The 12,747-nt window shown below is 49.0% G+C and overlaps 1 protein-coding gene and 1 long non-coding RNA gene across 2 annotated transcripts in view; one reads left to right on the top strand and one right to left on the bottom strand.

Moving 5' to 3' along the window:
• The first annotated feature begins 143 nt into the window (after positions 1-143).
• Positions 144-6,757, top strand: LOC129676622 (uncharacterized). Its single transcript, XR_008720095.1, has 3 exons — positions 144-264; positions 3,113-3,246; positions 5,504-6,757. It is a non-coding gene; the product is annotated as an uncharacterized LOC129676622 (long non-coding RNA).
• Positions 6,758-8,900: 2,143 nt separating this feature from the next.
• Positions 8,901-12,747, bottom strand: part of Itgb2 (integrin subunit beta 2) — a 29,569-nt gene continuing 25,722 nt past the window's right edge. Inside the window, exons 14-16 of the mRNA XM_055607060.1 lie at positions 12,432-12,634; positions 9,746-9,912; positions 8,901-9,392 (exon numbers count right to left, since the gene is read on the bottom strand). Of these exons, the coding sequence (XP_055463035.1) occupies positions 9,330-9,392; positions 9,746-9,912; positions 12,432-12,634 (433 nt within the window). The 3' untranslated portion in view covers positions 8,901-9,329. The remainder of the gene's footprint in view (positions 9,393-9,745; positions 9,913-12,431; positions 12,635-12,747) is intronic.

Genomic DNA, 12,747 nt, shown 5'->3' with positions numbered 1-12,747 from the left:
AGGCTCCGGCTCGCCCCGCCCCTTCGCCTTATGCCCGCCTCCGGGCCGCGGCAGAGGCTTAGTGGGCCTGCGCACTGTTGGAACTGCCGCGAGGTAGGTATAACGGGAGCGTCAGACCAGTGCGCCTGCGCAGTAGACTTCTAGGCAGGGCCGTGCACTGTGCTGCGCTTTGCCAGCTAGAGCGGGTGCGCAGGAGTGGAGATGCTGGACTCTTTCACGGGTTCTGTCTGAGGTTCGGCTGCTCTGCCCAACACAGGTCCAATGGTAAGTCCGCCGAGGGCCTCTGAGGATGACCCCAAAGCGGCCTGGACTGGGAAGGTGGCTTCAATTGCAGCCAAGATCCCTTTGATTAGGGCCGCTAGCAGCAGCGATGGTGGGTTGCACCTGCTCTGTAGCCACTTAGCCGAGGCAACCGGGCAGTTGCCTTTGCCAGTCCTGTGGATTCTCTCCCAGAGCTTCTTGGGTGTCCATAGGGCAGGTTTTGAGGGTTCGTTTACCTGTGTAAGTTATAATAGCATCCAGGCTGTCGCGAACTTGTTACTGAAAGGAGGTTAAAGGATGTAGCTTAGATGGTGGAATGGCTTGCCTAGCAACCGCCGCACAAGGCCTCCCTCCCCCCACACCTCCAGTTCCATCCTGAGAACCTCACAAACCAGTCCTGATGGCGCACACCTGTCACCCCAGCACTTGGGAGGTGGAGTCGAGAACCTCAAAAGTTCAAAGTCTTCCTCAGCCAATGAGAGTGGGCTCCCTAAGAGTGGGTTGTTGGAGGCAGGACTACATTTTCTTTTTTTTTTTTTCTTATTTATTTTTTATATTAATCACAGGTTATTTACTTTGTATCCCAGGCGTAGCCCCCTCCCTCATTCCTTCCCAATCCCACCCACCCTCCCTCACCTTCTCCCTGCCCCTTTCCAAGTCCACTAATGGGGGAGGTCCTCCTCCACCTCCATCTGACCCTAGCTTATCAAGTCTCTTCAGGACTGGCTGCAGTGTCCTCTTCTGTGGCCTAGCAAGGCTGCTCCTCCCTCGTGGGAGGGAGTGGAAGAGCTCGCCGTTGAGTTTACGTCAGAAATAGTCCCTGTTCCCCTTATTAGAGAATCCATTTGGACACTGAGCTACCACGGGCTATATCCGAGCAGGGGTTCTAGGTTATATCCATACATGGTCCTTGGTTGGAGAAATAAAACAGTCTCATGAGAGACCCCTGTGCCCTGATATATTTGGGACTACATTTTCTTAATTAGTGATTGATGGAGGAGAGCCCGTTTCTTATGGAGGTACCACTCCTGGGCCGGTGCCCCTTGGGTTCTGTAATAAAGCAGGCTAATTAGTAAGCCAAGACAAAGCCAGTAAGCAACCCTCCTCCATGACCCTTCCTTAGCTTCTGCTTCCAGGTTCCTGCATGAGTTCCTGCTTTCGATGATGAACTGTTCTATGGAACTGTGAGTGAAATAAACCCTTTCCTCCCCAAGTTGCTACTGTTGCTGTGTTTCATCACAGCCATAGAACAGTTAACTAAGAAAAGGTTTATTAAGAGACAACAGGAGAGAAGTTCCTGAGAGTAGGAGGGGCTCCCAAGAAATAAAAAGCAACAGCACTTGTAAGACAGATGTCCGTCCCCTTCCCCCCCCCCATTCCCTAAGAAGCAGCCATTATCTCCAGCTTGCCCCCTCAAGCAATCAGGGCTTCTTAGAAATCACCTTGAAGGACCAGAACTGAGACAGTGAGCAACAAGACCACAGTGTGGCCAGGATTGTTTCATTACGAAACTCTCTTGCCCTGATCCATTCCCCCCACCCCAGTAAATCAAAGCTAATGTCAGTGCCCTGAAGATGGACATGGGGGTCATGAGTCATGAGCCTCTTTATGCTTGGCACCTTTCTTTTGCCAGCTTTGGTCCCATCAACTGGAGTAATGGGATGAACACGCTCATCTACTGAGCCATCTCTGCAGCCCTGTACAGCATGCCTTACAGCCATAGTCTGAAGTTCTTAAAAACGAAGTAGGCTGCTTGCCCATATTGTGACAGGGCAGTTCCAGGAGGAGTTGGTGACTGGAGCTTCTCCCAGGTCCTCCTGGCTCGATGTGGATGATGTAATGAGAATGTATGTGTTTGTATGCTCCATTTTCTTTTTCTTTTTTTTTTTTTTAATAATTTATTTAATTTTATGTACACTGGTGTGAGGGTGTCAGACACTTGGAACTGGAGTTACAGACAGTTGTGAGCTGTCATGTGGGTGCTGGGAATTGAACCCGGGACCTTTGGAAGAGCAGACAGTGCTCTTAACCACTGAGCCATTTCTCCAGCCCTGTATGCTCCATTTTCAAGGCGGTGTGGCATGTCACCTGCACTGAGATTGTTTAGGCCAGGAGTTAGACATGGGGTAAGACAAGTTTTTGTCAGTCTGACACAAGCTAGAGTCATCTAGGAGGAGGGATGTCAAGTAAGGAGTTACCTCCATCAGTCTGGTCTGTAGACATATCCGTAGCCCATTTTATGGAGGGATGATCGATGTGGGAGGGCCACTCTGGGGCAGGTGGCCTTGGGTTATATAAGAAAGCAAGCATGAGCCAGCGATGCTGAGCAAGCCTGCAAACTGTGTTCTCTGAGATTCTGCCTCAGTTCCCGCCTTGAGCTCCTCCCCTGGCTTCTCTAAATTGTGATGTAGAAGTATCAGCCAAGTAGTTTTTTGTTGTTGTTCCCCCCACTTCCCTAGTTGGTTTGGTCAGTGTTTTATCATAGCAACAGAGAAGCTAACTGAGACATCAGGGCAGCTGCAGCAGTCTTTAAATACCCCGTTATAGTTAAGCACTGTTCTTTCTGCTGTATCAGAAACTCGGGTTCTAGTTGGGGTCATGTTAGTCATCTGCCCTGTGAAGGTGGGTCCTCAAGAGATCCAGCTTGGTTGCAGTGGCACTGTAGTTTTGACCACCTTTCCCCACTTTGTGGATCATGGGGGGAATACTCTAAAAGGATGATCTGATCTGTCTTGAGGAAAAAAAAAAAAAAAAGCATCATCTACCTGAAGAATATGCCACCCCTCGTGAATATACATAAACCTCATGCAAAACAACAAACCCAAGTTCCTTTGCTGCTGTCATTTCTCAGGTTAGCCGGCTCCTGCCATCTTTGAAGTATAGTATGCGTCGATTTTGCTAAATAAATCTCACTTTCTATGGTCCCCATCTGCATCTATGGATGAATTCTTTCTTCATTGGACCACGGACCTGCCAGACCCCTGGGTAGGTAATAACTTTATCAGACCCAAGAGGTACGGATTGCCCATGATCATAAGTCTGGAAGGGCTCACAGGGGACCGGTGTGAACTAAAATTTCTCCAAAGGAAATATACCTATGCATACGATTCTTCAAGGCCACTTGATTGATAAGAACTCATAATCTTGGAGAATTGGCTGCAGTTCCAGAGCCGAATTATCTTGGCCGATCCTTTGGTTTCCCTAATGGCCAATCATTGCCCACCTCTGACCTAATGTCTTTTTTACTGTCGGGTACAACCTCAGGAATGCATTCTTAGCAGACTACTACCATCCGCCAAACCCAAATCTCAGAATGCCCTCAGATAATATCTGAGACCTATAGCAGAGACGTGCCTGCTTCCTTGCAACCTCCTCTAATACACTTGAAAAATGCCTTGATCTATGACTGTTTCGTTCTGTAACTGTAAGCACTTTCCTGAACTGTTGGCACAATCTGAGCATGTTATTCAGAACAACCTGAATCCATGTTCCTAAACTATGCTCATTTATATTGGGCTCAACAGTAAACCGTTTCGTTTCCTTTGAGGTCTGTATTTTGAGTCATCAGGAAACCATGAGGAAGGAGTTCAAGTCCCAGCTCCTCCTGGCCCCACCACTGCGACCTCTACCATAGTTTCAAAGCCCCAGTGAACTTCCGTGGCCACAGCAAACAAACACCAGAACAGGATCAGGCGCCGAGGCACAGATTAGAGCCCAGGATCATTGTCTGCAACCTGAACTAACTCAGTGCCTGGTACAACATTCACAGGAAGTCTAGGCTTGACACCCATGCACAAGGACAAGGTCATTGGTGTGTTGGTATGTTAGGGGACATTTTAACAAGCAGGTCTCACTGCCCTCTAATGCAGCAGAAAGCTCCTTCTGTGTGTAGCTGCTGAGTAGGGAGTAAATGTTTTACATATTCCCAGGCAAGCAGCCCTCATGGAATTGTCTATTATACAAACAAAGTCTTGAAAACCCACTTGTAGGAACAGTAGTCATGAGCCTGGTGTAGAATGCTTAGAGCAAGGATGCTCTTGTCCTAGCATCAAAGCACACAGTGCTAAATCAGCATTTTGTTTTAATTTGAATCGTGTGTGTGTGTGTGTGACATCACAGTACATATGGAAGTCAGAGGACAACTTTCAGAAGTTGGTTTTCTCCTTCCACTGTGAGATCAAATGCAAGTCATCAGGCTTGCTTGGCAAGTGCTTCTATGCACTGAGCCATTCCACTGGCCCCACAGTAATAATTTAATGAGGGTGGGGGACACTGATGCACATTAGCCTATATTCAAGAAATGTAAAAAACAAACAAAACAAAAAACAAACAAACAAACAAAAAAAAAAAACACAGAAAAGCCCTAATGTGACGCTTTTAGAAAGAAATGCTGCTGGTAGCAGCATTATAAAGTACAACTGAGTCTTGGGAAGATTTAGCAATGCAAAAGCTGGAGAGATGGTTCCCTGCCCCCACATGGCAGTGCCGGTGACATTGTCCTAAACCACAGGACTCTGGCTAGGTAAACAAGAAGGATCTCCTTATCAGGTAAACAAACCTACAGGTTTCTGTTTACTAGAATAGCAGAAACCACCCTTAATCTTCCAGCAACCTCCAAAGTTCCCCCAAAGGTCAGCTCCCTCTAGCAACTTCCTGAAGATCCAGGTTCAATTCCCAATATCCACATGGCTTCCCTAACTCCAGTTCCAGATCTAATGTCTTCTTCTGGCTTCCACAAGCAGATGCATAGCACACATACATACAGGCACACATACATACCCACACACAGTATGTGAAGGTGAGGGGCGGGTGTGGGGAGGAGTGTGGAGCACTTGGTTTAGAGACAGTTTCCCAACGTAGCTCTGGCTGCCCTGAACTCACTCTGAAGATCAGGCTGGCCTCAAGCTCAGAGATCTGCCTCCTGAGTGCTGGGATTAAAGGTATGTACCACCATAATGTATTTAACTAAAATACATTAAAAAAAATAAAAAAGCTTAGCCTAAGGGCTGGGGAGATGGCTGAATGGGGGAGAATGTTTGCTATGCAAGCATGAAGGCCTATGTTCAAATCCCCCAACCCATGCACACCAAGCCAACTGTGCAAAGTGGTAGTAGCACTTTGGGGGTCAGACACACCAAACACACACACAAAGTACAGTCCACATCCCTGCTTCAGCCACATGACAGTGAAGAAGAAGGAGGAGGGAGAGCTTCTGATACAACCACACATCTGACTTTGACAGGTACCTCTTCAGTCATCCATAAGCTTCCACCCCAGGAATGATTGACATCGCATGTGGTCCGGAGACCACAAGCAGCAAGGATGGTGGAGAGAAACAGTGATACCTCGAGTCAAAGGGTGTTTGCTTTTCCGTGGAGATGGTTAAAGAATTCAACAGACACAGAATGGCATCGGCCTGCTTTGCATCCAAGAGCCACAGAAAAGCTGCTTACAGCCCAGACCAGCCACGGGATGATATGATGCCACGGCCCAGCAGCCATAGGAATTCTAGGGCCACAGGTCAGAATTTCTGACACCTGAATCACCTGCTGGGGATTTTCAGTTTTATTTGGTAGTGTCTGTGTGACTGGTCTTTCTTCAATGCAAGGACATTCCTTAGTTAGCCACAGAACTCCACATATGGAAACATCCTCCCAGGTCATAGTACATTTTGTCTGCAGGTGCTTCATCAGGGCATGCTTCTGAATGGAGCTTGGGGGGGGGGGGACTTTGAACTTCTGGAGGGGAGCTGCCAAGGAAGGGGCTGTGCCTGGGGACAAAGCCCAATTTTCTATGGTTGGATTAAGCCAGAAGAACCTGTTTCTCTGGAATGTGGGATGGCCTTGATGGGCGGCTGTGAGAAGTTGTTTGCCCCACTGGTTTGGGACTGGTTTTTTTATTGTCCTTGTTTTTTGTTTGTTTTGTTTTGTTTTTTAATCTGGGGCCTTTCCGGCTCAGGAATTTAGAAAACTAGTTCCTCATCCCTGATGAGCAGCCAGCCAGTCTCTCCCAATCCTCCCTGAGAGCCTGTCAGCGACTCCTTCGCCTATGTATTTTTACTTTATCATTTATACTTTATGTGTGTGCTTTGTGAATGTATACAAAGAATGTGGAGGTGATGGCAGGGGTCAGAAGAGGGAGACAGGTTCCTTCCCCCAAGTCAGCTTGGAGTTGTCAGCCTCCTGGTGTGGACACTGGGCCTCTGGAAGAGTAGCAGGTACTTTTAGCCACTGAGCCATCTCTGTGGACAAGATGGAAGATGTCACTTGCTCAAGGTGACATAGTAAAGACTCAGTACTGGACATGGACCGACGCTTGGAATTTTGATTCTGTTAGGTCCAAAGTGTGCTCCCCTTTCCCCCCTGCCCCCCCCCCACAGTGGCAGTGCTTTTGACAGTGTCCTTGTTGGGGTAATCTTTTTGTATACTGTGTAAAGGTTGTCTTTATATTGTTCAAATGTTGATTTCTGAACCAACAGAGAGCTGAGTACTGTCCAGACTTTGGTTATTGGTCATTTTTATGGATCATCGCCTGCCTCAGAACTTTGTAGACCTCCATTACCTTCTCATTAGTTTAATAAAGTAGCTGAAGCAGGAGAGGAAAGGGGGAAGAATCAGGCAAGAAGCTTTGCCAGAGCGACACAGGTAGACTTAACAGGTGCGGGGTCTGGGTGAAAGGTAATGGCAGACGTGGACTGAAATAGCTGGGTTACTTTAAGTTCAATAAGCTAGCTGGTAAGTAGCCAGGTAAGGCCTAAGCTATGATAAATAGTAATAAGTTTGTGTGTCATTATTTGAGAGCTGGCAGGTCCAAGACAGTTCAGCAGTAGTCCTAAACAGAAGGATTTTGCCTGGGTAAAACATAAGCCTAAATGTGGGTTTCTGTTAACCAGCAGCCTTCCTTAATCCAACCCCAAAGATTAACTAGCCTGGGCAAGGTAGTTCCACACACTTCCTTGTGTCTGATTCCACCCTGAGATTTTGGTCCTTCTGCTTCTTAAAAGCCCCACTCCCAACCACTATCGCACTTTGGGATAAGTTCCAGCAGGTGAAGGAGGGAGAGACATCAGCATTCATACAGCACCGTAGGGTGAGTCTCAGACAAGAAGCCATGCTGTGGTAGTCAGAGGTGGCCAGAGTGGTGAAGACCTCCAGGGAGAATGGGGGAGGCAAAGACGGGCCTCCCGCCCAGCCTCACTCACAACATGAAGGGAAAAGGAGGATTGTTGCCTTGGTTGAGATAGAACTCCACACGGAGGAGTGGGTGTTATCCAGGAGATGGTCAAGGCCTCTGGGGGCCAGGGCAGCTCTCATGGGACTGGCAAGGAACTTCCTTGGGCCATGGCAGGAACAGTGAACCAGCAGCCAAGAGCTGCCAGCAGGTGGCACTAGACACGGGACCCTGCAGCTGTGCTTTGATCCTGGCTCTAAATAAACTACCATGCCGGCTTCCCAGCAGGCTGAGTTCTGAGGACCTCCTGGAGGTCAGAGGTGATCCACTGCATTATCCACTGTACCTGAAAAGCATCATTTGTTTTTTGACTGAATGGAATGTTCCACCAACAAGTTTTTCTGGACTTTGAACAATTGTATTCTAAAGAAGGAGGAGGAGAAGAAGAAGAAAAGAGAAGGACAAAATATCATTTGAAAATACATTTCACACAGGGAAGGCACTCCAATATACACCTGGCGCTCAGTCCTGCCCACTTCACAAATGTGTGTAAGGAGATTTGAACAAGAGTGAGTACCTCTGCCTGGAGGTGAGAACCCTTGAGGGGTTCTCTGGCCACACCTAGCCCTTCCTACTCGAAGGCTTGGGGACACAAGCTGGGTGGCCATTTACATGGCTTCATAGTACAGTTCAGATTGGAAGTGCCTTTCTACAAAAACTCCTGTATTCGGGGCCTTGGTGCTTAGCTAGTGGCACTATTTTGGGCGGTTCTGGGAAGTTTAGGAGGTAGAGCTTAGTTGGAAGACATAGGTCCTTGGGGTCAGTCCTTCAGGTGGCTTGTCACTGGCCTCTTTCTGTCTGTCTGTCTGTCTCTCTGCTTCCTGGCTGACATGAAGTCAGCAGTTTGGAGAGCATACTCCCACTGTCAGGATGCTCTGCTAAGTATGTGGAGCTAAGCAACTGAATCACCAAAGACCATAAGGCAAAGCAAATATTTCCAGGAAATGTACCTAGTATGTTGGATCATCACTCTCAGAGACCCAGGAACACCATAATCACTGAACACAACTTGGGCTCATTTACTCATTCAGAACTTGAGTCAGCAGTGGTTTCCTGGTCACCCCTTCCCCCCAAATTCTTACCCAACTCCTGGCCTGTGTTCTGGCCACCACCCTATCCTCCTGTGCTGAACCCAACAGATGATGGGAGCTGAAGATGGTGGGAGGTGACATTTCTGTCACCTGACACCTTTGTTGGCAGCCACACAAGATTTAGCACTGGGTCTGGAAAGGCCTCATACATACAGACCCATGGGCAGGGAAGAAGAAAACTAAATCTCACACTCCATGGCCCAGAGCCCACCTGAATCCTCAGGATGTGAATAAATAATCAGACAACTGGCAAATGGGTTAAGCACTCTGGAGCTCAGGCCACCCTGTCCCAGGGGACCCCACAAAGCCTGCCTCCTGTGGACAGCATGGATAGAAGCTTTATTATTTTTACACATTACAATAGAATATGTGGGATATAGTTCCATGTGCATAGATAATATAATGGATGAGATGTTAACAATATAATAAATGAGATATACCCTGTCAAGTTTAAATATAAATAAGTTGGTGCCACCTTTACGGAGACTACTGTCTTCCTTTATGCAAGAGAACGTGTGTGGAACCCCTTAAGACTTGGGACATTCTTCTCTAAGACTCTGTGGCAAGATTGTACAGGTCGGAAGATGAGTCCCTAGAAAACCTGGCAGCCTTGACTTCAAGGGAGAAAGAGAGAGTGGGCCTTTGGATCCTTGGCAGCACTGTGGTGAGCCGTAAGCCACATGGTGGTTCAGAAGGAAGGAGGCGTGGTCTGAGGGTCTCGTCTGCCTGATCCTGGTACCTTGTGCCCTAGCTTTCAGCAAACCTGGGGTTCATGACCGTTGTGGTAGCACTCTTGAAGAGGGGGTTGTCCTAAAAAAGGAACCAAGCATGTTGTCAGTGCAGGGAGGGTGTCAAGACTCTTAGAAGCCACCAGCTCAATAGAGGTGACAGTGAGGAGCCAACCAGGACAGGAAGCCGCCTCAGGGCTAAGCCTTCACACCATAGCCTAGTTTGGGAGGCTGGAGGCTAAGCTGGGGTGAAGCATGTGCCATCTCTCCAGGACAGCCAAGGTCCCACTGTGAAAAGTACAGAGTTGGGGAAGTCACCCTATGTGGGTCTCCCAAGCATGGGCAGGAGAGAGCGTGTACCAATAGCTCCCTGTGAGAGGTCAGAGAAGAATTCGAGTTCGTGTGCTATAGGGTCCCCCAAGAGAGGCCACTCACATTGTTCCACTGGGACTTGAGCTTCTCCTTCTCAAAGCGTCTGTACTCCCTGAGGTCAGTCAGGTGGGTCAGGGCCTTCCAGATGACCAGGAGGAGGACACCGATCAATACGACACCTACCACAGTTCCCCCTACGATAGCAGCCACGTTGGGGCCTTTCACACACACTGAAGAAGAAGAAGAAGAACACAACCACAAGTGTCAGCCCCTCCCTACAGGATCCAGGCCTATTCCTGCCACACTGGGATCACCCTCTGCCACATCTCATGAGGAGAGGAGAGAATCTCGCCCCGCCCTCTACCAGAAATAAGACCAGGCCCCATGCTTCCAAACGAAGCATAAAGACTGTTTGGCCAAATCATTGGCCAACCTGAGGAAAGCTTGGATGAAATGGCAGGCATCCCTGGGTCAACACCACCACTAGGGTTGTGCTTGAGGTACCCCTGGCCATCTCATTGTGCAGTATGGGCATTGGTACTGATGTCTGAGTTGGTACGTCCATTGGTGACCAATGCCAGGTCTATGTGTAGACAGCTGAGGTAGCCATGTGATGAGCAGGACAATATCCCAAAGTCCGGTGCTGAGCTGGCCTCTCTTGGGTGTGGACCCTGAGATGCAGTAGGCTACACAGCAGACCCTGACTGGGTGACAGAGGTACTAACCATCAGTGCAGACCTCTCCTTGCTGGGTCCCTGATGACATTGTCATAGAATCTTTCCTATCATCATGGCCTTTTCAGGAAGGGCCACCTGCTGTCTTCACAGAGGTTAAATAATTTGGCCAAGGTTGCACAAAACCAGACATTATTTCCAATGTATCCATCAGAATAGCCTGGAGGAGACCTCACAATGGCAGGATGGAGCCCACAGCCCCCAAGCCCGAGGGCAGACCCTGAGCTCCAGGTACGTCAACAGAGGCTATATCCTATCTGCCTTCTTATGGGTTCCTGACTTGAAGAGGGGCTTGGGCTCAGGAGCCTCCAGGCCTCAGTTGTGTAGCAGCCTGGTTTGCTGCTGGCCTGAGCTCCTGATGGTCACCTGAGTGGCCTCCTTGTCAGTTCCCTTAGCTGTCGGGGTCTGAATGCAGTGCATAGCTGAAATTCCAAGGCTGCTTGCTTAAATCTATAAGGCACCCTGTCATATCTTTTTGCCTAAATCCATCATGCCTGCCTTCTTTGGTTATTGTTATTCAACAATACTTCCCAGCTATTCAACCTCCGACCTGACCTTCTGTTTCATCTGTCGGGGACCCAGGACCCATCATCACCTGTTTCTCTCAGAGCTGCTCTTCTGGGTATCAATACACACACACACACACACACACACACACACACACACACCTACAGCCCATCCTGCCCACTCATCTCCTCTCTGTTAAGTCCTAGGCCAAGCAGCAGTTTTACCTGCCCCTTCTGCAGCCCTGACATGATCCATCCACTTGCTCAGTGACAGGGCAGCAGCCAACTTAGACAATCACAAGATCATAACTGCCTCATCCCCTGCTGAAACTATGTTTATCTGGCTCCTGACATGATCATGCTCCCTGACTCCTAAAGGGACAGTGCTTATCTGGTCCCTCACAAGACCTTCTCCACCTCGTTCCCTGACAGGACTGTGTCCACTCAGTTCCTGACAATATCGTGTCCACACTATCCTCCAGGAGGGCAATACCCACTGAATACCCTGGCAAGTGAGCTGCTGGTGGCACTTTTAAAAAACACAACATGGGGGCCAGTGAAAATGGATCAGCCAGGAAAGGTGTTTGCTGTGCAAACATGGCCATCTGAGTTCCATCCCACCATGAGAAAAAGATGAACCAACTCCTGAAGCTTGTCCTCCGATGTGTGCACACCCACGCACACACTAATAATAATAAAGAACCAGCAATTACAGAAAAAAAAAAACTTTAAATAAGAATAGCTGAGCATGGCTACTTTCTTTCTGGAAATTTCTAATGGTTTTTCTGGAATGTACAGGAATAGGCCTGGACCCTTCCAGGACTCCTGGGGGCATCGTGTGTGTAAATGGCTGGCCCATGGGGAGTGGCACTATGAGGAGGCATGGCTTTGTTGGAGTAGGTGTGGCTTTGTTGGAGTAGTTGTGGCTTTGTTGGAGAAAGTGTGTCATCGTTGGGGGGGGGGCTTTGAGATCTCCTATGCTCATGCTCCGCCCAGTGTGGAACCAGCCCCCTTCTGCTACCTTTAGAGGTAGAACTCTTGTGCTCTTCCAGCACATCTGCCTGCACGCTGCCATGCTTCCCCCCATGATAATAATGGACTAAACCCCTGAAATTGTAAGCCAGCCCCAAGGAGATGTTTTCCTTTATAAGAGTTGTCATGGTCATGGTGTCTGTCCAGAGCAGTAGAACCCAAACCGGGACAATATCCATTGTGTATTGTATTGCCACCATGAAATGTCATTTGCTGTTCATCTCACCATGCAGAGCCAGGTAAGGAGAGTAAAGAGAGAGGGCCATGGGACAGGGAAATTGGATGGCTGCCAGCTGCCCTGCCCAGGTCCTGGCCAGTTCCTCTCCTGCTGTTGAGCTTGCCTCGCCCCACAGAAGAGAGCTGTTTCCCTCCACAGCCCTCTCACTGTCTGCGAAGGCCTTGGGGTCAGAGTTCTTGTCACCATGTCCCAACTACACCAGTCCTCGTCATCACGTCCCAGGTCCCACCCAGCCTCACCTCGGATGTCCTCCACGTGGATGTCGTAACGGTCCCACCCGTCCTTCTGCTGCATGGTGTAGTTCATCCAGCAGCCCTCTGAGTCCCTCTCCGTGCAAACGGTTACATCTACCGGGTCGGACTTCAGCGTCAAATTGGCACACGCCAAGCTGCAGTTCTTCTCAAAAGGGCCTTTATCGAACTTCAGGCACTCGGCACAATTGCTGCGGAGGAGTGGGGTGGAGTAGGTTTTGAGGGGGTGTGAGGGCAGGAAGTTTCAAATGGCATATTTGATGTACGACTCGTAGGTGTGTCAGGGCGCACAGGTATGCAGAGC

The sequence above is a fragment of the Psammomys obesus genome, unplaced genomic scaffold (genome assembly GCF_907164565.1).
Source record: "Psammomys obesus unplaced genomic scaffold, mPsaObe1.curated_primary_1811, whole genome shotgun sequence".
Classification (NCBI taxonomy): domain Eukaryota; kingdom Metazoa; phylum Chordata; class Mammalia; order Rodentia; family Muridae; genus Psammomys; species Psammomys obesus.
This window is presented reverse-complemented; position numbering and strand designations above follow the sequence as displayed.